The 21226-nt window shown below is 53.0% G+C and overlaps 9 protein-coding genes across 9 annotated transcripts; 3 read left to right on the top strand and 6 right to left on the bottom strand.

The window, feature by feature from the left end:
• Window positions 1–334: 334 nt before the first annotated feature.
• K489DRAFT_146257 (uncharacterized protein) lies at window positions 335–3082 on the bottom strand. Its single transcript, XM_033599184.1, has 5 exons — window positions 2873–3082; window positions 1856–2416; window positions 1526–1810; window positions 695–1470; window positions 335–622 (listed from the first exon to the last, which is right to left on the bottom strand). Exons 1-5 carry the CDS (start codon window positions 3011–3013, stop codon window positions 604–606), a joined length of 1782 nt encoding a protein of 593 aa, XP_033462028.1. The 5' UTR covers window positions 3014–3082; the 3' UTR covers window positions 335–603.
• A 1795-nt stretch (window positions 3083–4877) lies between these two features.
• K489DRAFT_146219 (uncharacterized protein) lies at window positions 4878–6522 on the bottom strand. The gene is made up of 2 exons (XM_033599183.1): window positions 6126–6522; window positions 4878–6064 (listed from the first exon to the last, which is right to left on the bottom strand). The coding sequence occupies exons 1-2, from the start codon at window positions 6385–6387 to the stop codon at window positions 5103–5105; spliced, it is 1224 nt and encodes a 407-aa protein (XP_033462027.1). The 5' UTR covers window positions 6388–6522; the 3' UTR covers window positions 4878–5102.
• Window positions 6523–7426: 904 nt separating this feature from the next.
• K489DRAFT_407705 (uncharacterized protein) lies at window positions 7427–8599 on the bottom strand (the record flags this gene model as incomplete). Its single annotated transcript, XM_033607397.1, has 2 exons — window positions 7427–8289; window positions 8344–8599. The coding sequence occupies 2 exons, from the start codon at window positions 8597–8599 to the stop codon at window positions 7427–7429; spliced, it is 1119 nt and encodes a 372-aa protein (XP_033462026.1).
• An 828-nt stretch (window positions 8600–9427) lies between these two features.
• Window positions 9428–11042, top strand: K489DRAFT_429316 (glycosyltransferase family 31 protein). Its single transcript, XM_033608369.1, has 2 exons — window positions 9428–10557; window positions 10619–11042. The coding sequence occupies exons 1-2, from the start codon at window positions 9517–9519 to the stop codon at window positions 10943–10945; spliced, it is 1368 nt and encodes a 455-aa protein (XP_033462025.1). The 5' UTR covers window positions 9428–9516; the 3' UTR covers window positions 10946–11042.
• Window positions 11043–11141: 99 nt separating this feature from the next.
• On the top strand, window positions 11142–11432 carry K489DRAFT_146201 (uncharacterized protein). Its single transcript, XM_033599182.1, has one exon. The coding sequence runs from the start codon at window positions 11186–11188 to the stop codon at window positions 11396–11398; it is 213 nt and encodes a 70-aa protein (XP_033462024.1). The 5' UTR covers window positions 11142–11185; the 3' UTR covers window positions 11399–11432.
• Window positions 11433–11467: 35 nt separating this feature from the next.
• Window positions 11468–12567, bottom strand: K489DRAFT_368200 (uncharacterized protein; the record flags this gene model as incomplete). The annotated part of the gene is made up of 2 exons (XM_033602933.1): window positions 11468–12261; window positions 12315–12567. 2 exons carry the CDS (start codon window positions 12565–12567, stop codon window positions 11468–11470), a joined length of 1047 nt encoding a protein of 348 aa, XP_033462023.1.
• A 1305-nt stretch (window positions 12568–13872) lies between these two features.
• K489DRAFT_314919 (glycosyltransferase family 31 protein) lies at window positions 13873–15321 on the top strand (the record flags this gene model as incomplete). The annotated part of the gene is made up of 3 exons (XM_033601053.1): window positions 13873–14347; window positions 14401–14960; window positions 14995–15321. 3 exons carry the CDS (start codon window positions 13873–13875, stop codon window positions 15319–15321), a joined length of 1362 nt encoding a protein of 453 aa, XP_033462022.1.
• Window positions 15322–16185: 864 nt separating this feature from the next.
• Window positions 16186–16845, bottom strand: K489DRAFT_307138 (uncharacterized protein; the record flags this gene model as incomplete). Its single annotated transcript, XM_033600581.1, has 2 exons — window positions 16186–16287; window positions 16348–16845. Coding segments are annotated over 2 exons (600 nt in total), but the record flags the coding sequence as incomplete, so codon positions are not given.
• Window positions 16846–17802: 957 nt separating this feature from the next.
• Window positions 17803–19268, bottom strand: K489DRAFT_399243 (uncharacterized protein). Its single transcript, XM_033606958.1, has 2 exons — window positions 18640–19268; window positions 17803–18583 (listed from the first exon to the last, which is right to left on the bottom strand). Exons 1-2 carry the CDS (start codon window positions 19084–19086, stop codon window positions 18128–18130), a joined length of 903 nt encoding a protein of 300 aa, XP_033462020.1. The 5' UTR covers window positions 19087–19268; the 3' UTR covers window positions 17803–18127.
• Between the last annotated feature and the right edge of the window lie 1958 nt (window positions 19269–21226).

Raw genomic sequence — 21226 nt, 5'->3', positions numbered from 1 at the left:
GAGGGAGCGCCCGTGGCAGATGGCGTCGGCTCCGGCGCCGAGGGAGCAGGGGTGAAGAATGATTGAGGGAGAGGCGCCGGGGCCTGCCAGTGAGCTGTGCCTCTTTGCTCGGACACTGGTGCAGCCGCGGCTTGCGGCGCTTGAGCGACCGGCGCAGGAGCTGGAGCTTGCTGCGCGAGAGGCGCCGGAGCCTGCCAATGGGACGCCGAGACGGCCTGCGCGGACACGGGGGCAACGGCAGCCTGTGGTGCTTGAGCGACCGGTGCGGGAGCTGGAGCTTGTGCCTCCTGCACGAGAGGCATCGGCTCCTGCCAGTGGGTCTGTTGAAGGGTCTCGGGGGCGGCTGCGCCGACAGCGGCGACGGGAATCGTCGGTTCCTCTCTGGCGGCGGATGTCGGGCTCACGAAAAGTTCCTGACCAGCGGGCGCGGTGCTCGGCGCGGTCCCCAGATGAGAATCGACGCCGTCGAGGCGGTAAGGGTCGCTGTCACCGTAGCTTCGCATGGCCGATCCGGGGACCGCGCCGGCTGCGGCGATGACGTCCCGCTCGTCGTCGGAATCGTCGGCAGGCGCATGGGCCGCGCCGATGGTGCGAAGGGCCATATCAGATGGGAATCTCCCGCCTGGTGACATCTGTGGTCAGCGTATGTGTTCGCCCTGGAATTACATTAATTAAAAAAGGGCGCAGCACTCACTCACCTGGCTGCGGTCGCTGCGCCCGCTGAACTGGCTCGGCGTAAGCTGCTGAAGCCGCAGAGTATGGGGTCGCGTCGGCTTCATCCTCTTCCATGCCGTCGCTGCTGACGGTGGCGCGATCGCTCTGACCGCTGACGCTTCGGGCGTGCTGTCGGACGAAGGCGTTGCGCTCCTCGCCGGTCTTCTCCGTCAGGTTCTTGATGTCCTCGTACCAAGCCAACATGGTGTCACTCGATTCCGCCCGGAAGACCCAGTTGTGGCCCTTGTGGAGACCTCCCGTCTGCTTGCCCTTGAGCATGAACTTCTGGCTGGATGAGCCCGGCTCGGAGTGAGAGCCTAACTTCTGCTCGGGAAGGTACAACGACATGACGGGCGGCTGGGTGTAGATCTTGTCTGCCGACTTGAACTCGTGCAAGTGGGTGGGCGAGAGGACATACCATCCGGCAGTGTATGACTTCAGGTACTTGCTCTTACGTTCCAGCATACCGGCGCGGATCTCAGCCGCGGCTGGGTGGTGTTTGCCAGGGTATTCAATGTCCTCGACACGTCGCAGAGGGATGCTAGGGTCGACGAAGTGTTCGTCGCGGGTCACGAATTGCAACCACTCCTGGTCCTTGGGCATCGTGATAGGACCGGTGCGGAGGTTCTCGACGGTGGTGTATGCATCGTCCCCTTCGCGCTTCAGGATCCCGGCCAACGCGTTGTACGCCTTCTGGATCTCGCCAACCACGATGGACTCGAGCTCACGACCCGAGCTCTCCAAGTTCAAATATGCCTGTATAAAAAGTCAGTAAACGACCATCGCGAAACCTCACACGATTGGGACTCACTCGGTGCAGGTAGTTCTCCTCGTCGATTTGCTTCTCAATTGCTCGGTCAACCCCAAGTCGGACCACGTAGGGATCGCCCTTGCCGCTGGCGTCTGCAATGCTCGCATTCTCCAATGCATCTTGCAGCCTGTCGACTTCCTTTCTGGTCGATTCCTTCTCTTTCTCGACCGAGTTCTTGAAGTCGCCGCTCAAGCTCTTGATCTCTTTGATCTTCTGGCTGAGGTCGCTGCGCAGGCCGGTCAGTGCGCCGATGACGTCATCCTCGATGTCCCGGGACTTGTTGGCCTCGGCGATGGAGCGCTTGTGATAATCGTCGAGGATACGGGTGGCCTCGCCCAGACCATTCTCGTCCATGAAGACCGCCGGATGGCTCAGGTTCGAGATGGTGTTCTGGACCTTGTGCAGTGCTTTGGCGCGCATCTCGTAGGAATTCTGAATCTCGCGAAAGTATGTGATGAGGGATTTGAGCAGCTGGCGCCACGCCTGGAATCGGTTCGCGAGTGCTTCGGTGGGGGAGCCATTGGTAGGGATCGGAGTGTGGAATGCGCTGTTGAAGTCATCGCTGTCGAGGCCACCGAAACCCTTGATGCTGCCAGCCCGGAGGCTTTTCCGGCTACCGCTGCGCTTCAAGCTCCCCGTCCGGCGCACGCTGGAGCGCTTCTTCAGGGTATTGCTGCGCGACACACCGCCGCCGACCGTGGTCGATGCGGAGGAGGCAGAGCGCTTAAAGTTGCCGTCGTTGTTGGTCCCCAACTCCCCATATCCGTGGGAGGATTGGGAGAGTGGCGCCTCATCGGCGAAGTCGGATGCGCCCACGCCGTAGCCACGGTCGAGTTGAGCATTGTTTGGCACCGGCACGGAGCCCAGAGGAGCCGACATGCTGCTTTCTCGCTGACGAGTTGTCAATGCGAAAGGGGAAGATGACGAGGAGAAGAGAGGGAGGAAGAGGATTGCGGAAGCTGGAGTGTTTGATGTAGAACCTGTCGCACGTGAAGAATGGTCGGAATGGCGGTTTATGCAGGTGAGAAGAGGTGGAAACAGGGAAGGATGTGAGAGAAGAATGTCTGGTCGGTCAACGGTCGGTTGGGTGAGTGAGTGAAAGGTGAGGGTGCGTGGGAGGGGACGTGCGTATGGGAGCGTGAGAGCGTGAGAGCGTGCGTGCGTGCGTGCGTGCGTGCGTGCGTGGACAATGCAGATGATGATGGTTTGGGTCGGGCCCGGTGTCGGGTAAACGTGGAGTGGGAGTTGGAGAGACAGAGAGGGACAGAGGGAGATAAAGGGCACCACCAAGAGAGAGAGAGGGAGAGAGAGAGAGAGAGAGACGGGCGGACAGGCGGGCAAACAGACCGACAGACGGAGACGAGACCAGCCAAAACGGCCAACGGATTCAACAATGTGGAGTCTCAGCACTAACCGAATACCACTCGGTATAGTATAGTATAATATAATACTGTGATGAGGAGTGAGACGGCAAGCTCTGGGAAACATTAAAGTTCGGTAGCAAGGCAGGCCAAGCAGCAAATGTCGCGGCGGATGATGCAGGTTGGAGATGATGGGAATGATGTAATGAAAATCCGTGGGCGTCGTCGTCTCCCAGGAGGCTTCCATGGCTTGTCCACAAGCGCGCCCGTGTCTGCAAGCGTACCAAGGGGAAGAAAATGACCACTGCACCTGCGCTTTGAGTTGGCGATGGCGCGAATGATTTGGATTGTTACATGCGACACCCACGACACAAACCCTTGGAAGCTCACGAGCGTCGTCACGGTACGATATGGAACGGAACTTGGATGGCTCGCTCGGAGGTGATCTCTCACGGTGATTGCCAAGGGACGACGAAAAGCCCCAATGCATTGTTAAACGATCTCCGTTTCCTTCACCTCATCACCATCATAACATGTACAGTAGACAATAATCAATGGCAGCACAGATCCGAGTGCTGTACCGCCGCCACCGTTTGTTTACAGCTGTAGATGCATGTTCTTCCCCGGTTACGAGGTTTCACCTTACCTACTAGGTAGTTATTATTCTCATTTTGCGCCCGCGTTTCCCACTCTTCGTCGAGATTGTCATTATAAGCTTTTATCGCATCCAGCACTCCAGGGTCATCCTTGGCTCGTTCTGGGTGTCCCCATGACGTAGGTGCAAGGAAACTAAAAATCCTGCGGCAGGAGCCCATTTTCGTGAAAGCCGCTGGGGAACAGGAGCGAGCGGACGAAGTGTCATTGTCACTTTCGGGCAGCAGCATCATCTCCACGCGCGCAACCCCCCGAAGTCTTTCACGTTCAAACCGAATTCGAATCTTGCATCTCTCCCTACTGATAATGCTGGAGGGCCAAGCCCATGACGGAGCTGGAGCTGGAGGTGGAGCTGGAGTTGCCCGACGCGCCGCGCTTGGACGGCCTTGGTGGAAATGCGGCGGACGTCTATCGTCGTCATCACCGTCAATTTGTAATTCAGCACCTACTTTGTCCCCCCCCCCTGTGTGCCTGATGTTCCTCGACATCCGCACAGAACGTAGTGCCATTGGGGAAATGACGCGAATCTCTGTATAGTACTTCCTCGACAGGCACTCCCACTGAGACGTCATCATCAATATCAATATCATTATCGATGTCAATATCAATCATCGATATCATCATGGCCCAGTATCCATCATGGTGACAAATGGCGCTCAGGCGGCGCCGTGGCTCGGGCGCGTTGGGTGGACAATTTGATGGAGGGGGAGCTCCAGCTGTGCCGTGGAGGGAAGAATCCCGGCTGTGTCACCATCATCACAGGGACGACACTCTCCGCCACGCACGATCCACACGCGCGTCTTCTGGGCGTGCGACGTCCCAGACATGCGACCGTGACTCGTCGAACAATGCTGCATTAGCAAATGTGGGAAGTCTCGGCGGACCTCACCCATCAGCCCGGTATGGAACACACTCGTTGACACCCGCACTCTGATCGGAACGGAGCTCGGCTGGCTCGGCACACACACACACACACACCTGCATGACTCGCGGGTGCATGAGAGCGCGTCTCCTCCTCGTGCGAAAGACCAACAACCATGGATGGATCACCTGTCTCGCTGTGAAACTCCGTCCACTGCAGTGGGATATGGGACCAGGGAACGGTTCGGCCATCGGTTATCTGCGTGATATATACACATATAGACGCGAAGGGGTCTTTTCCCTGCGACGACCCACAGGTCCCCCGGCGTGAGTATGGACCGTCTTGAACGCATGCGCACCGCAACCCGCGGACGTCACCCCGTCTGGGCGCCTCCCTGCGATGCGGTGCGGTGTTCGCGGACCTGCCGGGCACACCGCGCGCGACGGCCGCGCATCTTACTCACCGTGCTGTGACATTGACATGGACGATGAGCAGACCAGGTGTGTGTAGAGACGAAAAATCGAATAATATCGCGTGCCTCCGTCATCGAGAGACCGGGTCTCTCTTACGTTTGTCTCTCGTCATCACAAGAGCAAGAAACCCAGACAGAAACGCCCGCTAAATCTGCACAGTCAAATTTCGCCCCTCACAAACATGCCCCCATTCATATCCCAGACTCCCTATCGATCCTCAGCGCGGATCAGAACAGCGGCACAGGCGGCTGGGCTTTCGTCCTCCACGACTCGCCCCGATCGCTCTGATCCGCCGTCTTGACAGCCTGATGGTTCCTCCCCGCGCCATCCATCGGTCTCCGCCACTCACCGCCCGCCAGTTCGTGCGGCGGCGCCCTCCCGGGGGAATTCCCCGGCGCTTCCGCGTAGTAGTACGACACGCCCGCGGTGGTCGGCGCCTCTTTCGCGTCGTCGTGAAGATGGCCGGGGGCTTCGACGAAGGCGTGGTCGGCGGGCGCCTCGTGGCCCGGGTCCCGCATGTAGCGGGGAGGTCGGGGGTCGAGCTCGACGAGGTCGTCGCCGTCGTCGTCTTTTCCCTCGGTGGCGGTGGCACCGGAGGACTTTTTGCGTCGTCGGAGCATGATGAATATCAGACCGCCCGCGATGGCGATCAGCAGGAGGCTGCTGCCGATGCCGATGCCTGCGGCGAGCGCGATGTTGGTGTTTTGGCTGCCCTGTGCTGCGGCCTGTGCTGTTGTTGTTGCTGTCGTTGTCGCTATCAATGTGGTTGGTGGGATGATCGACGAGGTCGTATTCGCAGCCGAGGACGTGATGTTGGCGCTGAGCAGCGTTGACGACGTGATGGCTGCGCTAGATGCTTGAACCGACGAAGTTGTCGCTGTCGACGCTGCTGATGTTGTTGTTGTCGTTGTCGGTGGCGGTGAAGAGGTCGTTGCGGATGCAGTAGTGCTCGGAGTCGGAGCCGCCATTGTCGCTGTCGTCGTGACCACGGTCGGCTCTGCTACTCCCGCCTTTGACTTTTCGGCCGCGCTCACCGCGGCTGCGTTTGAGATCCAGAAAGCTCCGCTGTTGATGCCGTTGTTGAGGCCATCGCCGCTGTCCACCGCATTGCGGATCGCGAATCGAAAGTAATGCGTATTGTCTCCGTAATCGTTGATGTCCCAGTAGTACCATGACAACGTCGTTCCCGCTGAAGATTGAAATGGCTCGTCAGCTCCGGTACAATTGCAACCAGGACAAGAAGCACTCACTCAGCAATTGGCGAGGATTCGCAAAGTCGTCGTTGAAGATGATGAACAGGTTGTTTGAAGAATACCTTGAGGTCCAAGTAACGTTCATCTTGGAGCCGAAGACATAGTTTTGATTACCGCCCGTATTCGGGATGGCAAATCTCCCGGCTGGTGAAGCTGGAAAAGTCGGTAGAGGATCTAGCGGGAAAAATGCTCGTTGTGCAAGAACCAATCGGTTGAACAGGATTCCACAAAAGACAAGAACGAGGAATTCCATTCTCATTGATGTTGTTTGCTGTCATGTGGAGCGAGACAGGTTTCATCTGTCGCTTACCCAAGAGTCAATTATAATATGGGAAGATATGACGGCCGACATCGCGGCCGTACTTATATTCCCTTCACCTCCGGCGGCAGGAGAGCATGGCATGAGCGTGTTATACACCCACGATCACACTCGATTGACGTTTCATAGTAGTACGTCCACCGTTCGCAAGTCTCGATCTAGTGCCCAGCCTGCCAATGTCGAGTTGAGAGCTGCCGCTGCTGTGCCCCAATGCCATCGAAAGTTGGGGAAATGGGCTTGGCCTTTCGCGACCTTTACAGCTCTTCTTGCGAGATTGATCCTGCGTTCCTATTGCTGGTGCATGCCATTTCTCGGATTTCGCGCATGCCGCGCATCCATCAAGCCTATGCGAGTCTACCACCGAATGAGCTTCCTCAAGTCGTGGATATCATACAATCCGGAATTAGAACCCATGACCGCGCTAACAAGCTAGCACGGCCGCGGTCCAGAGTCTATATTTCTCCAGACCGGATTCTCTCCTAGACACACCAGCATCGATACAGAACAATCCTCAAATCGTCTAAACGAATTCGGTAGACAACGGGATGTGATGTAGACTAGCCTGTCAATTGCTTGCCGCCGAGCGCACACGCCTTCATCCGATCGGGGTATTGTGGAGACACGGCCGGGTTTGCGGCTCGGGCGCGGTCGCGCCATTTCGTATGCACATATGAGCCTTGTCGGAATGTTCAATAGGTGCTTATCCAACCAGCATGCCGGCCTCGACCCTGTCCTGAATCAGGCCTGGAGTTCTTCACGGTCGTCGTATTGCTTGCCACCGACAACCCCGATGATCTGGTACCTCGGTTGAGATACCTTGCATCATTCCAACGGAACGAGATTGATAATACACAAAAGAACTAGTCAGGATGCATTGCACTCATTCTTTGATGAACAAGCTATAGCCGCTTTGCAATAATGGGACATTCTCTTAGATCTTTCGTCATTCGTCGTAAATTTATTTACATTAAGTATGATACTATCTGCCATTGTCAAACGGAGCAGGGAGCGGTTTTGATCTCCAGTCACCATGATGTGCCGCAAGTTCGCGAACACTCATAGACTTTCTGCCATAGCTAGCAGGCAACTCGTGTGGTTGTCCGAAATGACCTGGCGCTTCAGCATAATATACGCCGGCCGGTGCTTCTTTGATGCTATGAGAATGGCCCGGCATTTCCATGACGCATGCGTCACCAGGAGCCTCTTTCGGGAGGTCCAGCGAAGAATAAGAAGGATTGTGGGCATATTGGGGAGGCTCCTCGGTGATCTCTTTGGAAGAGCCGACGGCGCTTGTGTCCTTTCTTCGCCGCCTGAAGAGGAAAAAGACTAGGCCAGCCGTCAGGGCTATCAGCAAGACGCCAGCGCCAATGCTGATGCCCGCGACCATAGCCATGCTCGTAGTCGGTGCAGCATCATTGGAGCTAGAAGCTGCGGCGGTCGTAGACGGCGCGATCGATACTGTCACTGTTGCTGCCACTGGCATCGATAAGATGCCTGTTGAATTTTTAGAGGTCGCGGTGGATGGAATTGTGCCAGTGGTGGCGGTCGTGGCTGTGTTGGTCAAAGAGCCTAAATTTGCAGACGTCGAGACACCGTTCAGCGATGCTGGCGTTGTAGGTGCTGTTGTAGCTACTGGCAGGGCCACTGGCGGAGCAGTCGTCGTTGGTTTTTTGAAAGAATCGACCAGGGCCTGATCGGCGACCCAGAAAGCTCCGCTCTCTATGCCTCCTGTAGCTTGCTCTTCCTCGGTTCCGAGCGCATTGATGAGGCGGAAGCGAAAGAAAGATGTGTTGTTGCCATGGTCGTTCACGCTCCATTCGTAGGAAGTTTGCGTAGTATTCGCTTTCAATAAAGATTAGCTGATGCTTCGGTTTCGTCTGCAAGTATGTTCCTTACCCAAAAGCCAATTGGGGTACCAGAACACGTCGTCGGCGATGAGAAATAAATTGGCTTTGACGTAAACGGAGGACCAGGTCACAATCAACTTCGACCCGTTCTGAAAGACCTGACCCTGATCAAGGGTGGGACGAATGAAACTTCCTTCGGGCGTCGTCGGATAATTCGACAAAGTATTCGGAAAAGTCGTGCGCTGTGCAGCAGCCAGCTGCGCGACAAACAGCACGTGTGAAAGAATGCTCAATGGATATTTCATCTTTGCCTCACGATCGCACCACAGGTCGGTGGTGCCAGGCGAGGAAAGGGAATGTCGAGGAAGTGCAATGTCGGGCAGGCATCAGCTGTTTTGCAGGCGCTGTATAGCTACGACATCATCCGCCACTGCCGCATTGACCGTGGTCCTAGTGACATTTGCCTTGCGTGTTGGGCGGGCGCAGAAGCGCCCATTGATAACGTCTCTTCAGCCGTCCGCGTGCAGATCACTGCATGAATGTCATGATGCATATGAGAAAAAGGTGCGTGCACCATGACCGTGAGGGGACCTGATAGACCGTTGTTTCAACCCTTCGCTCGTCAAATTAAAGCTGCTGTGCCGCATTTCGCTGGCATCTCCCGCCGATTTGATTCGAGGAGGTTTTCTCGTCCTAAAGCCGATGGCCTGTCGCGACTTCACCGGTTGTAGTTTTCATGACATACAAACCCCCGCTCGATCAGACATTTGTCCAAGCGGTGGATGTCTTGTCACAGTGCATCTAAGGGATCCAACGCAATGATCTGGACGAGATGATGTTCTCCGGATGGAACTGCGGGCAACTGGGTAAGGACGGTGTCAGATCGCCGAGCGCCAGACAAGTCTCGTCTGGGCGCACACTAACATGCCGAGGCGACGGGGCGATCCGACGAAGACATGCATTGGCAAATTACCGCTGCTTATTTTTATCCTGCGCTATAGTGTACGGGCACGCCTATTTGCCCGCTGCCATTGGTTACCTGCAGGGGCTATCTGTGTGTCACCCGCGACGCTACGGGAGACGGCGATGAGCCGCATTCTCGATCCTCCTGAAGGACTATTCGCATCTGTGACGACCAAAATACTTTGCATCGCTGAAAATGCATATTTCCAGCCCGTGATCCCCATCGGACTCCGCCCGCACACGGCGCATCAAGACTGGAATGATGCGTGTGCCACGACCATCACTGTTGCCGAGGCTTGCAATTATTGCGGGTGTTCTCTTACTCCTGGTACATTTCCGCAGCCGATTATGGACGTCATGTTTCTTCTGTTCGGATGCCTCAACGAGCTCTGATCACACATGGCGCTCTGGCGCTCCCGCAGGTCCAGCAAAAGAGAAAGACCTTGCATGTCGCCACCTGCCTGGCGCAGACAAAGCACTTCTCGTAATCAAGACCGGTTCGACAGAACTGGAGGCGAAACTACCTGTGCATCTCAAGACAACGATACTCTGTTACCACGACTACTTGATCTTCTCAGATTTTGATGATGATTTCGAAGGCGAGAAAATTATTGATGCGCTGGAGTCTGTTAGCACGTCTATCAAAGAGACTCATCCGGATTTTGCATTATGGCGTCGATTGCAGAAAGGTCATCAAGGACGGCTAGCTCTTACTTATGATGATAAGCACCGTCCAACAAATCCGGATGGCGGTAGAGTGAATATGGAAAATCCAGGCTGGCTGCTAGACAAATGGAAATTCCTGCCTATGATGATTCGGACATATCAGGAATTTCCTAACAAGCCATGGTACGTCTTTGTTGAGACGGACACCTTTATCTTCTGGCATGGAATGCTCCAGTATCTCGAACGACTAGGTCACACCGCACCGTGGTACGTTGGAGGAATGATCGAAGCCGAGGGCATCCAATTTGCGCATGGCGGATCCGGATTTTTGGTATCTCAGCCGGCTATGAAAATGGTCACCAATATACTCTTAGGCGCAAAAAAGCAAACCCATTGGGAAAATGTTACCGATCATCAATGGGCAGGGGATTGCGTTCTGGGCCAGGCATTCGCCAAGAGCGGCACAGGCTTGCAGTTCGCTTGGCCGATGCTGCAGGGTAACTCTGTCGTCGATATGGACTACAGCGATCATACATTTTGGTGCTCTCCGGCGGTCTCATATCACCATGTCCCACCAAGCCTGGTCGAGCAATTGTGGAAGTTCGAACAGGAATGGATCGCAAGTTTCAAAGGAGTAAGTGCAGTCCGGAGATCGACCAGAGGCCGAAGCTTTTGCTAACAACATAATCTTGTAGAAGACTCCACGCACAATAACACACGGCGATGTCTTCGAGAAATTTGTCTTGCCGCAAACAACACGTCCCCGAAGCGGTTGGAACAATCTAAGCGATCAGCAAGAGAGCGATGTGAACTCGGCTGAGGAATGCATAGCTTTATGTCAACAGACAAGCTCCTGTCTGCAGTATTCCTTCAATACCGCACAGGGTGTTTGCTATACCACCGATCATCGGCCCAACATCGGAGAAGCTCAAGAGGGCGTGGAGTCGGGTTGGATCAACGAGAGAATGCAGCAATTTTTGGCGACTCGCAAGAACAAGTGCGATGATGTACATTGGGATTGATAGATCATATTCATTTTTGGTTCTTCAAACTTTCTATCCGACTCCGTCACGGCGATTACACTCTCAACAAGTAGTATGAAATATCGTTTGGCACTACAATCACTTAATCATCTGCATCATCAAATGATGTCTTCTTCCAAATTCACAATAATCACTGCACAAGGGAGCAATATGGTCAAGAGTTTCGAACGTGTATCTGATCACTCAATTCATCATTTCGTGCCGCGGTCACAGAAGAGTATGTGTGGCAAAGCGCACTGCGTCGCCTTCCTATCAACGGTATTCGTTTATTATCATTCCTGTTCGAAACCAAACGCTAAGAAAAAACGCTATTTAACAAAGGCATTACTATTCATAATGACCGGCACAAGCTGGTATCGACGCTGCGCTCTTCCCTACACAAATGTTGACAACAAAGCTCCATTCCATCCCATACCATACGCCCTCATCTGAACAGATAACACGGGCTATTGATGATTGAATCACTCCCATATTGTTCTTTGAAGATATACGGGACGATGACTAACCGCGCCCGTTGGAGGGCGTCCGGTAAGGTGTCATATTGGAAGGCGATGCGGATACGCTGCGATTCGGGTTAAAAGCGACGAAGGAGTTGTCTGGTAGTTCAAGGGGGCTTTGCGCAGATATTCCCTGACCAGGCTTGTAGTATGAATGGGCGGCGACTTCCGAAATCTCTCGCTCTGCAGGCACTTCATAGACTTGGCCGGCCATTGATGCCTCTTTTGGAGCCGTTGCATAATAAGCCTCATGACCAGCATAGGCAGGAAGCTGGGCGGCACCAGGGTCGCCGTGGATGATGTTTTGGGGGTTGGCCGGCGCATCGCTTTGCCTCTTTCGCCGGCGCAGAAAGCAGAAAATCAGGACAGCAATGAGGCCGATGATGACGACGCCAGCTCCGACGCCAGCTCCGACGGCCACCCCTATGTTTGAACTTGGTGGTGGTGGAGTTGCTTCGGACGTAGGAATTGCAGTTATTCCAGCCGGCGAAGACGACGAAGTTGTCGTCGCGCCCGCAGACGTGGCCGTCGATATCGGCGCAGTGGTTGCCGTTGACGTCGTAGTTGCCGTGGTGGCATCTGTCGAGGTTCGTGAGGTAGTTGTTGCGGTGGTTCGAACGACCGACGTTGTCGGTGAGACAAGGGCAGGATCCGAGATATAAAAGTTGCCGGTGTAGAATCCGCCTCCAAGCTGATCGCTGTCGCTACCCCGAGAGTTCGTGATTCGGAAAGAGAAAACGCCTGTATTATTGCCGTAGTCGTTGACGGTCCAGAGATAGGAAGTGACAGTCAGACCAGCTGCAAGCATATTAGCATATGATGTTCAATAGATTTTCGCTCGAATCACTTACATAGAAGCTGCACAGGCTGAGCAAAGTTGTTGTCGATGATGAAGAAGAGATTAATTTGAGGGAACGTAGTCTGCCAAGTAACATTGAGCTGGATTCCGTTTGGGTAGACTTGGTTCTGAGCAGTATTCGGGACCAGAAATTTGCCGTCTGAATAATCGTTGGGTCTTGGTAACACTGGGAAGTTTGTCCGTTGTGCGACGGCCGATGTGATGAAAAGGAGCGAACATAACAATTGCAGAGTGATGAGCACCATTTTGATATCAGCGTCGTAGACGTATTTGCGTGAAGCACAGCACTTCGCGCGAGCGAGCGGAAGTCGCTTGAAAGGTTGAGAGATGAGCCAAATGGAAAGAGTGCGGGACTTCCGATACAAGTCCAAGTGCAGACATGCGCTCTATTCATTTTCTCGCATGCAAGCCTCGGGCTGTCTGTGCATAGTCGCCAATCCTGTGACAACATCTTAGCGCCAGTGAATACAACACATCTTGCGCATGGGGCAATTTGAAATTCAAGCCCTGTCAACTATCGCAAGGTATTGCGATGGTGTGCCGGCCTCGCTGGACACTCGCCAATCTACTCGGCAGTCATGCTTCAACGCCTTGCGTGAGGCGTAAATGATAAGGGACGAGAGGACATGATCGGCAGCACAGGCCGAGTCTGCATTGGCGAATGGTATGGGAAATAGTCTCGCGCGTAGAAAGTGACCCGTCCTATCTTAGACGTTTCATCGGACGTCCCTTATCCTATGGAGATCTGAGGCTTGCCGCTGACTGTGCCGCAATCGCGTCGAGACATGTCTGTCGACAATTGCCACCCGACGATATTTCTCATTAATCGAACTGGGGCGGCATCGCTTGACCTTACACGATCCGTTAGCGACTCTGGTTCGAGTGCATACGGACTTGTGACAGCGTCGTGTGTAGTAGAACACTCGATGCGGAGGTTTTGCCACGAGCTGGACTCGCGGTGTTTGGTAGCTTCCTCGAGCTAAAGACGATGTCGTCGTTCGGGACCTACGGTGCACTGTTTAGTGTACCGAAATAGCGCAGTCCTGAGTTCGTCAGACTTCGTCTTACCGCCCCTAACCCGTGCATGCCTTGATTGGCTAGTTGCGTATCCACCGGCCCAAGATTGCGGCCTAGTGCGGTAGGCGAGGGCGTTTTGGTGTGGCCCGTGTGGCGGAGCGATGAACCCGAGCATTGGTGTCTGACAAGTCAAGCTTCAGGGCTCCAGGAACACCAATTTTTGGTCCATCCAGCCAAAGTCCCCCCTTGGCTGTTCGTGCCCTGTTCTCTCCGTGTCACGCACGTGCGCCGTGAAAAATAAACCCATCTCTGCCCAAGTTACCCTCTCTTCAGCACAGTTTAGCATCGCTAGCACAGTGCCTGGCACGCCTAGGTAGACACGAGCAGCTACTCGCGCGTCGGCCTGCTGCCGTCACGTGTTTCCAGGTGACTTGTGTTCGTCTTCAATCTCAACGACTTTCATTGCTCATTCATCACATTCATCATTCTTCGCACCATTCCGGGCACTTTCTTGGCTTACCGTTCGCATCAGGATGTCGTTATTCCGGCGTATTGTACTTGATAAATATGTTCTTCTTGGCGTGATATCTTTAATTCTTCTTTACACATTTTTGTTCAGCGGAAACGCGCGACCGATACGGACCGGCTGGCCGTCTGCACATTCATCAAGCAAGTTCGTACCGAATGCTTCTCGTCCTGCCTGCTATGGGCTCCCTGGCTCCGACGATGTCGTAGTCGTGATGAAGACCGGCTCGACTGAATTACGAGACAAATTGCCCGTCCATTTGGAAACGACAATGCGCTGCTATACGGATTATCTCATCTTCTCCGATGTCGAGGAGACCTTCGAGGGCGAATTGATAATAGATGCACTTGAATCAGTTGATGCTAAGGTCAGAGCTGAGCATGAAGATTTCGCATTGTGGCGCCGTCTGCAAAAATCCGGAAGGGCCGCGCTCAAGAATTCCGAGTTGAGCGGTCCTATTAATCCGCCCCGCGGAGGAGGGGGTATGTCAAAATCGACCTCAGCATCAATTTGACAGTCTCTGATTTCTTTTCAGGCAAAGATAACAATCCTGGATGGAAAATCGACAAGTGGAAATTCTTGCCCATGCTGAACCGCACATTGCAAGAATACCCCGGCAAGAAGTGGTTTGTCTTCGTAGAAACAGACACCTTCTTGTTTTGGCACACTTTGCTCGAATACCTGGGCCGGCTAGACTGGCAGGTCAACCATTACATGGGCGCGCAGATTAACATCGGCGACATTGAGTTTGCTCACGGCGGTGCAGGATTTGTAGCCTCCCGGCCGGCCATGCAACAAGTTGTTTCTATGTTCAACAATCACCAAAAAGAATGGGAGGACTTTACCGACGGGCACTGGGCCGGCGACTGTGTCCTCGGGAAGGCCTTCAAAGATTCTGGCACCCGTCTTCTCGGTGCATTTCCCATTTTCCAGGGAGATCCAGTGGGTAACATGAATTATGCGACCAACAACATGTGGTGTGGCCCAAGTGCGTCATATCATCATAGCTCGCCAGCTGTCGTGCGAGACCTGTTTGCCTTTCAAGAGGAATCCATCATGAAATCACTGGCATCAAAGGTACGTGGTCCCAAATACGTTTACCAACACTGCTAATCTTCATTCACTTTAGCATAAGCCGGGTTATGTGTCTCATAAAGACGTATTCGCCAGCTACGTTCTGCCACGTACCACGAAGCCGCGTACCAATTGGGACAATCACAGTGACGAAGACCAAGGACCCGTCGATTCACTTGAAGCCTGCCATGCCATCTGCGAGTCTCTGCCATCCTGTGTGCAATACTCTGTCAATACCGGGATGCGTTGTTCTACAACCGCTCGGCCCAACGCAGGAGATGCTACCAGAGGCGTGGACTCAGGCTGGATCCATAGTCGCATGGAGGCGTTCTTCAACAATGTTGAGAAATGTCAGAACGACGGTATATGGCATGACTACTAGCACTCTGATAAGACGAAACCCAGTAAAACTAAACGTGCCGTCTAACATGATCGCGGGCGATCAAGAAGGCCGGCATGTGGATGGAGGCGTCCGGCCACAATCGCGTGCGGCAGCGCCGCTTGCTCGGACGGTCTTGGGCGAATGCCTGATGCTCGCATCGGGGTCCTTCCTTGGCAGATTTGACATGAGTTGCTTTAAACTTGACGTCTTATGGTTGCTTCTAGGCTGACAGCGCGCGACAAGCTTTCTCAGATCTAAACTTATGTATGGCGAGTTCATCCGGCAAGATGTGCGGATTTGAACAAGCACTGTATAATATGACTTGTTTTTCACCCAGCGTCCAAGACCTTTTGGTTGGCAGTTGTTCCCCATACACCCATGATGCAGAGTTTTTGAGTCGTTCTGGCCTGCGTCGCTGCTGGTAGAGGCTCACAAACCCCATGCAAGCCCTGGAGTACGCCAGAGGCGGCGGCCAGCGGCCCTGACCTTCGTGGGATGAAAACAAGACATGTACGGTCGGAGTGGCCAAGCCGCTGATCACTTCGATTTGTATTCAAAGCTGTTCCACTATCCTCACAGCCGGCCTGCGGCTCTGACGAGCCGGGCGCGCAGCAGACGCAACCATTGATCTTACCGACCTCCAGGCTCAACTTCTGCGTGCGTTCCCCAATCCATTTTAACAAAATCGTTGGCTTGTTCGATCCGCCAGTGTTTTATCTCCGCACCGAATTCATGACGACAGCGTCGCGGCAGCTTCCTTACTTCTGTAGCGGTGAAATACTAGACACGCGACACGGGATGTTCAATGTTGACCTCTTCACACAGCAGAGGCAGGCTTTTTTCAAGCAGCAGCGTGGCCCTTCTGACTTGCTTCTTGGACCTCCGTCGTTGAATCGAAAGCGTTAAAAGAATAGCACTCAGGATCTCCCCAGCTGCACTGGCTAATCCGAAGCAGAAAGAGCTCGACTTCAAGACCGCTCGTCAGCTGAAAATGTAATAAGTGACCAAATTCACAAGACTACGTACCTGAAAATTGCAGTAATAATCGAAATCAACGCTAGTCAAGACTTCCTGCAGTTCTCGCGCCGCGCTCGAACATGTCCAGCCCCATAGATCCCTGAATCTGCCATCCACAGGCTCTTTCCCGTACCGGTATACACTGAGCGATATGCTCAAGATCACAATGTCCGCCGTGATAATCAACCAAGCCCAGGTGGTTGCTACTCTTGCTACTCGATTCGCTGAGCGGATCCCTTCCTTGCAGCAGTATGCAAGCAGCACCGAGACGTTGAGAATCAGCGATATCCCGATCATGACAGCGTAAGAGTACGTGTATGCGGTGATGGTATTGTTCGCCCATGCCGTTCGCGTCTGGCCATTGACGAAGTATTGGACTTTGCAAGTCGCCAGGAATTTGGAGATGGTCATGAGCAGAGGGATCAATGTCGCGATGGAAAGAATGACTGCCAGAATTCTCGATGCGACTTTTAGCATGCGGATGCGACGTTTCAGGTCACGATCTTGTGCTCTCAGGCGGTGCATGTCCATCGAAGGCGAGGTTGGTGCGCTCGTCAGATTCGTGTACGAGTTGGCAAATCGCGGTGTCGTCGGCGTTGGCTGGAGACTTGAGAATCCATCGTCTTTCAACAACACACGGTCCGCGGTCTGAAACGCCGCTACCTTGTAGTCGTCTAACAATCTCATGTTGTGCAGATATGATGTTGGTGGAGTAGACAACCAGGACAGAGTGAAAAGTAAACTGTCAAGGGCAGCTGATATTCAACTTTTATGAGCAAGTCATCACCTGTAACCAAACGAGCGGTTGGAGCAGGCTCCAAGGAGCGTGTCTTAAGCGGCTTTCATGGCCAGCTGACCCCAACCGGTCATTCATGATGTTCCACGGCATGATGTATCACGACGTAGGACTTGTTCTCCATATTGGTGATAAGATCCATAAATAGCGATGCTCTCCCGGGGTCCTCAAACACCGGGTCGCGAAGGGCAGGGGCAACTTCACGCTCTACTGAGGATTCGCATCTCGTTTGATGAGGGCGGTGGTGCGGGCTCAGTAATATCCAGAGACATAACCATAGCCGGACGTCCAGTCGAAGACGACTACAAGTTTGAAACGAGCTTTCGAAAGTACGGGCGTAAAGCAAAGAGGATGCCGGCAAGCATCGGAAGCATAGCAAACACTAAAAACGTGCTCAAAGAATGACGCGGCTCAGATACCGTGGCTGACCCAAGGTCGTACATTTGTTGTCTATCCGTGTTTTCTCTTCTTCGGAATGGGACTGAATGCTGATGCTTTGGAGAGATAAATCATGTTGCGGCCTTATTAAGGCTTACAAGTCTCCTCGTGGGCATGCCGCTTCATTCGGGTATTAAGGACACCAGTGTTACACATGCGTGCACGCGGCTCTGGTGGATTGAGCGAATGGACTGCAAGTGCTAATTCAAATCTACTGCCATGTCATTCGTGTCAACGTCTACTTGAGGTACGGATAAGCCTATGCCCGGAATTGACTGTGGTCCATACACTTTGCGAGTGGACCACAGCGGCAGCCACTCCGCGACCGATAGCATCAGCTTAGCATCAGCTAACAGCTAAGATGTACTTAGGGTGCTCGTAGTTACGATTGTGATTGTAGTTGTGGCATTTGTTGTTGTCGTTGGGAATAATATCATGAGCCGAGTCAAAAGCAGATGAAGTGTATGAGCATAACCCTAAGCAGCAGAAGCTTGCTACACACATTGAAGCATTTTGGTGTAGCTCATGGCTCACGTGTTATTTTCATTTCCTCCATCATTCATAAAAAATCAAACATCGGACCTCGATGCTCTGTCTTCCTGGCGTATCTTTCGGTGTCGACGGGTCCATGAACGCAGTGTGTGGAGTGCGTAGCGCAAGACCCGGTCGACCCTGCGGCATTCCCTCGCCGTATGAATCGAAGCACTTCAGCAGCATGACCTCGTTAGGCGTCATGTCTTTGACATAGCAGAACTTATGGTCTTCGTTCGGTGCTACGGCGAGGGTCTCGCCGCGGACCTCGTAGTTCTCAAGAGATTGGAGGGTCGTTTCATCCGGAAGGCGCTCTTTCCCGCGGTCGTCTTTGTCGTCCTCACCAGCTAGCGCGGAGTCCGGACGTTTGGGGTACATGAGATCCACTGGAATGAAGTCTTCAGGTCTGGTAGAACGCCAATCCACCACGGCGAGCGGGAAGTCGGATGCAGGGTTCTCTATAGGACGCCAGACGTTGATCTAGACACGATGTCAGCATTGTCCGCACGCTCAGGGCTTTGCTTTGCAAGACTCACGATCTGATAACGACCTTTGAGGAGTTCCTCTGCCTCATCGGCTGGGAGATGACGGCGCACACGTACTGCAGCCGCGTTGGGCGTCTGGTCTACATGCACTTGCTGTACTGGCTGGCGTGGAGAAGTCTCATCGCGCCGACGGATCGTGTGGTCGAAGATCACGACCTTCTTAATGCCGTGTAGGTGCTGGCGTAGCACATCTTCGACCTCTTGATAGTAGCCGTTCCGGATAGCTTTATCATCTGTAAAGGACTTCTCCTGTGCTGGGGCATGATATACTGCGAATCCGCTGTTGTCTGTCGTGTATTCATTCTCGTGTCCGCGGATATTTGTAACAGGCCGAGAATGATCTTTCTGCACAAACGCCATGCCAGGTCCATCCACCTTGCTCCATGGCTTCCCCGAGTAAGAGCTTGTATCAATGTGCTTGAAAATTGCTGAGGTCATATTTGTGAGATCCTGTGGTTTTCCTATGATGCTATAACGCCTCGAACAGTAGCGGCCTGCGCTTTATCTTATAGAAATCGACGTTTGGTTCTCGTCACTTCGTTCAGTCCCAGCATCGAAAAATGCAGTGTGTCTATATGTGATTCCTGTTATAGTATTGCAAATTCAGCTTACAGTACGTGATGATGATACGCTTTTGCAATAGAGCGACCACGACGTCATAAATTGTCTCGTGGGCCCACAACCCTGAAGCTGTAGCTGCGACGATCACGTATGGCGTGACGACGGATATGTAATCATTATGCCTCCACCTAACGCGGGGCACGGGGGTTCCGGACACACGGGGGTTCCGGACGCGAGCTTCATGAATCTTACTACGTTGACTTCAACGCGTTATGGCATCGTCAAAACGCGTCCGAATAAGTCCAAATGAAGGCAGTGTCTTGCTTGCTTTATCTGCTTTGAAGTCAAATACGTGCAGTTCAATCACAGCTGCTGCTAAAGCTTATGGAGTTCCGAAATCAACGCTATACGATAGGATGAAAGGAACTCCTTCGCGAGAAGATTATGTACCACCGAAGATGAAACTCAGTCCTATAGAAGAAGAGGTACTTCTAAAAGACATCTTGAAGCTAGATTCTCAAGGATTATCGCCAACCACAAACCTGGTACGATCAATGGCCAATTCTATCTGCCAAGCCAAAGGAACTCCACCAGTCGGCCAAAATTGGGCTAGGACATTCATAAAGCGTACTCCTGCCCTGACAATCAAACTAGGAAGGACTTACGAGTGCCAAAGAAGATTGTGTGAGACTCCGGAAGTCATTGAAAGCTGGTTCGCCCTGGTACGCAACACAATCAACAAGTATGGCATCTTGCCTGGAGACATGTACAACTTCGATGAGACTGGCTTTCAACTAGGACAAATATCTACTTCCAAAGTAGTCACTTCTGTTGAGAAGCAAGGTCGGCCAAAGCAGATTAAACCTACAGGTACTGAATGGGTCACAGTGATCCAAGGAGCTTGTGCAGACGGATCAGCTATACCGCCTTTTATCATCTTCAAAGGCAAAGAAGTCAACTATGGATGGGTCTGCGAAGGCTTGCCTGCAACGTGGATGTTTACAGCAAGTCCACGAGGTTGGACAAACGATCAAATTGGACTACAATGGATCCATCACTTCGCTAAACACACAAAGTCGAAGACAATTGGTAGCAAGCGGCTGCTGATTTTAGACAACCATGGGAGCCATACGACACCAGAGTTCACTTCTTTTTGCAAAGATAACAACATTGTCCTTTTGTGGATGCCGTCTCATACGTCGCATATGCTGCAGCCGCTTGATGTTGGTTGTTTTGGCCCTTTGAAGCAAGCCTTCTCAAAACGGACTCAAGGCTTGATTCGCAACCATATCTTCCATATCGACAAGAGCACCTTCATGGCAACGCTCTACGCAGCATATATCGATGCGATAACATCGAACAACATCCGAGCAGGCTTCAGAGGCTCTGGTTTGCACCCCTTCGACCCTGAAGTAGTGTTGTCCACGTTGGACCCGATATTTCCATCACCTCCGCGGCCTCTTTCACAAGGTTCATGGTGTACAAAGACCCCAAAGACTACTCAAGAAGTTGATCAACAAGCTACATTGATCAAACGGAGGCTTGAGAGGCATCAGAGCAGTTCACTAACTCCAATATTCGAAGCCTTAAATCAACTTTCTAAAGGAGCTCAAATGATTGCAACTTCAGCAGCTCTTCTTCAATCACGAGTTACAGATCTAGAAGCAGCTAATGCTGCAACGCACATACGCAAATCAAGGAAAAGGAAGTCAATCCCAGCAGATGATGCTTTGTCAGTCCAAGCAATACAACGCTTAGTAGACACAGAGGAGGTAGAAGCACAAATAATAGAGGAGATGCCAAGGCCTGCCAAGCGGACAGCGAGGTGTAGCAAATGCAGATCAACAGCTCATACAGCCAGAACTTGTACAGCATAAGAGATAGCATTGATGTATTATATCCTTCATTTTGAAGACTATACATAAATTATTGATCAAGATATTCATTCTTGAATGCAACGCATTCAAGAATCGTGTCCGGAACCCCCGTGTGTCCGGAACCCCCGTGCCCCGCGTTA

This window comes from Dissoconium aciculare (assembly GCF_010015565.1).
Source record: "Dissoconium aciculare CBS 342.82 unplaced genomic scaffold K489scaffold_3, whole genome shotgun sequence".
NCBI classification, from domain to species: Eukaryota; Fungi; Ascomycota; class Dothideomycetes; order Mycosphaerellales; family Dissoconiaceae; genus Dissoconium; species Dissoconium aciculare.
The sequence above is the reverse complement of the archived record's forward strand: the minus strand, read 5'-3'. Positions and strand labels throughout refer to the sequence as shown.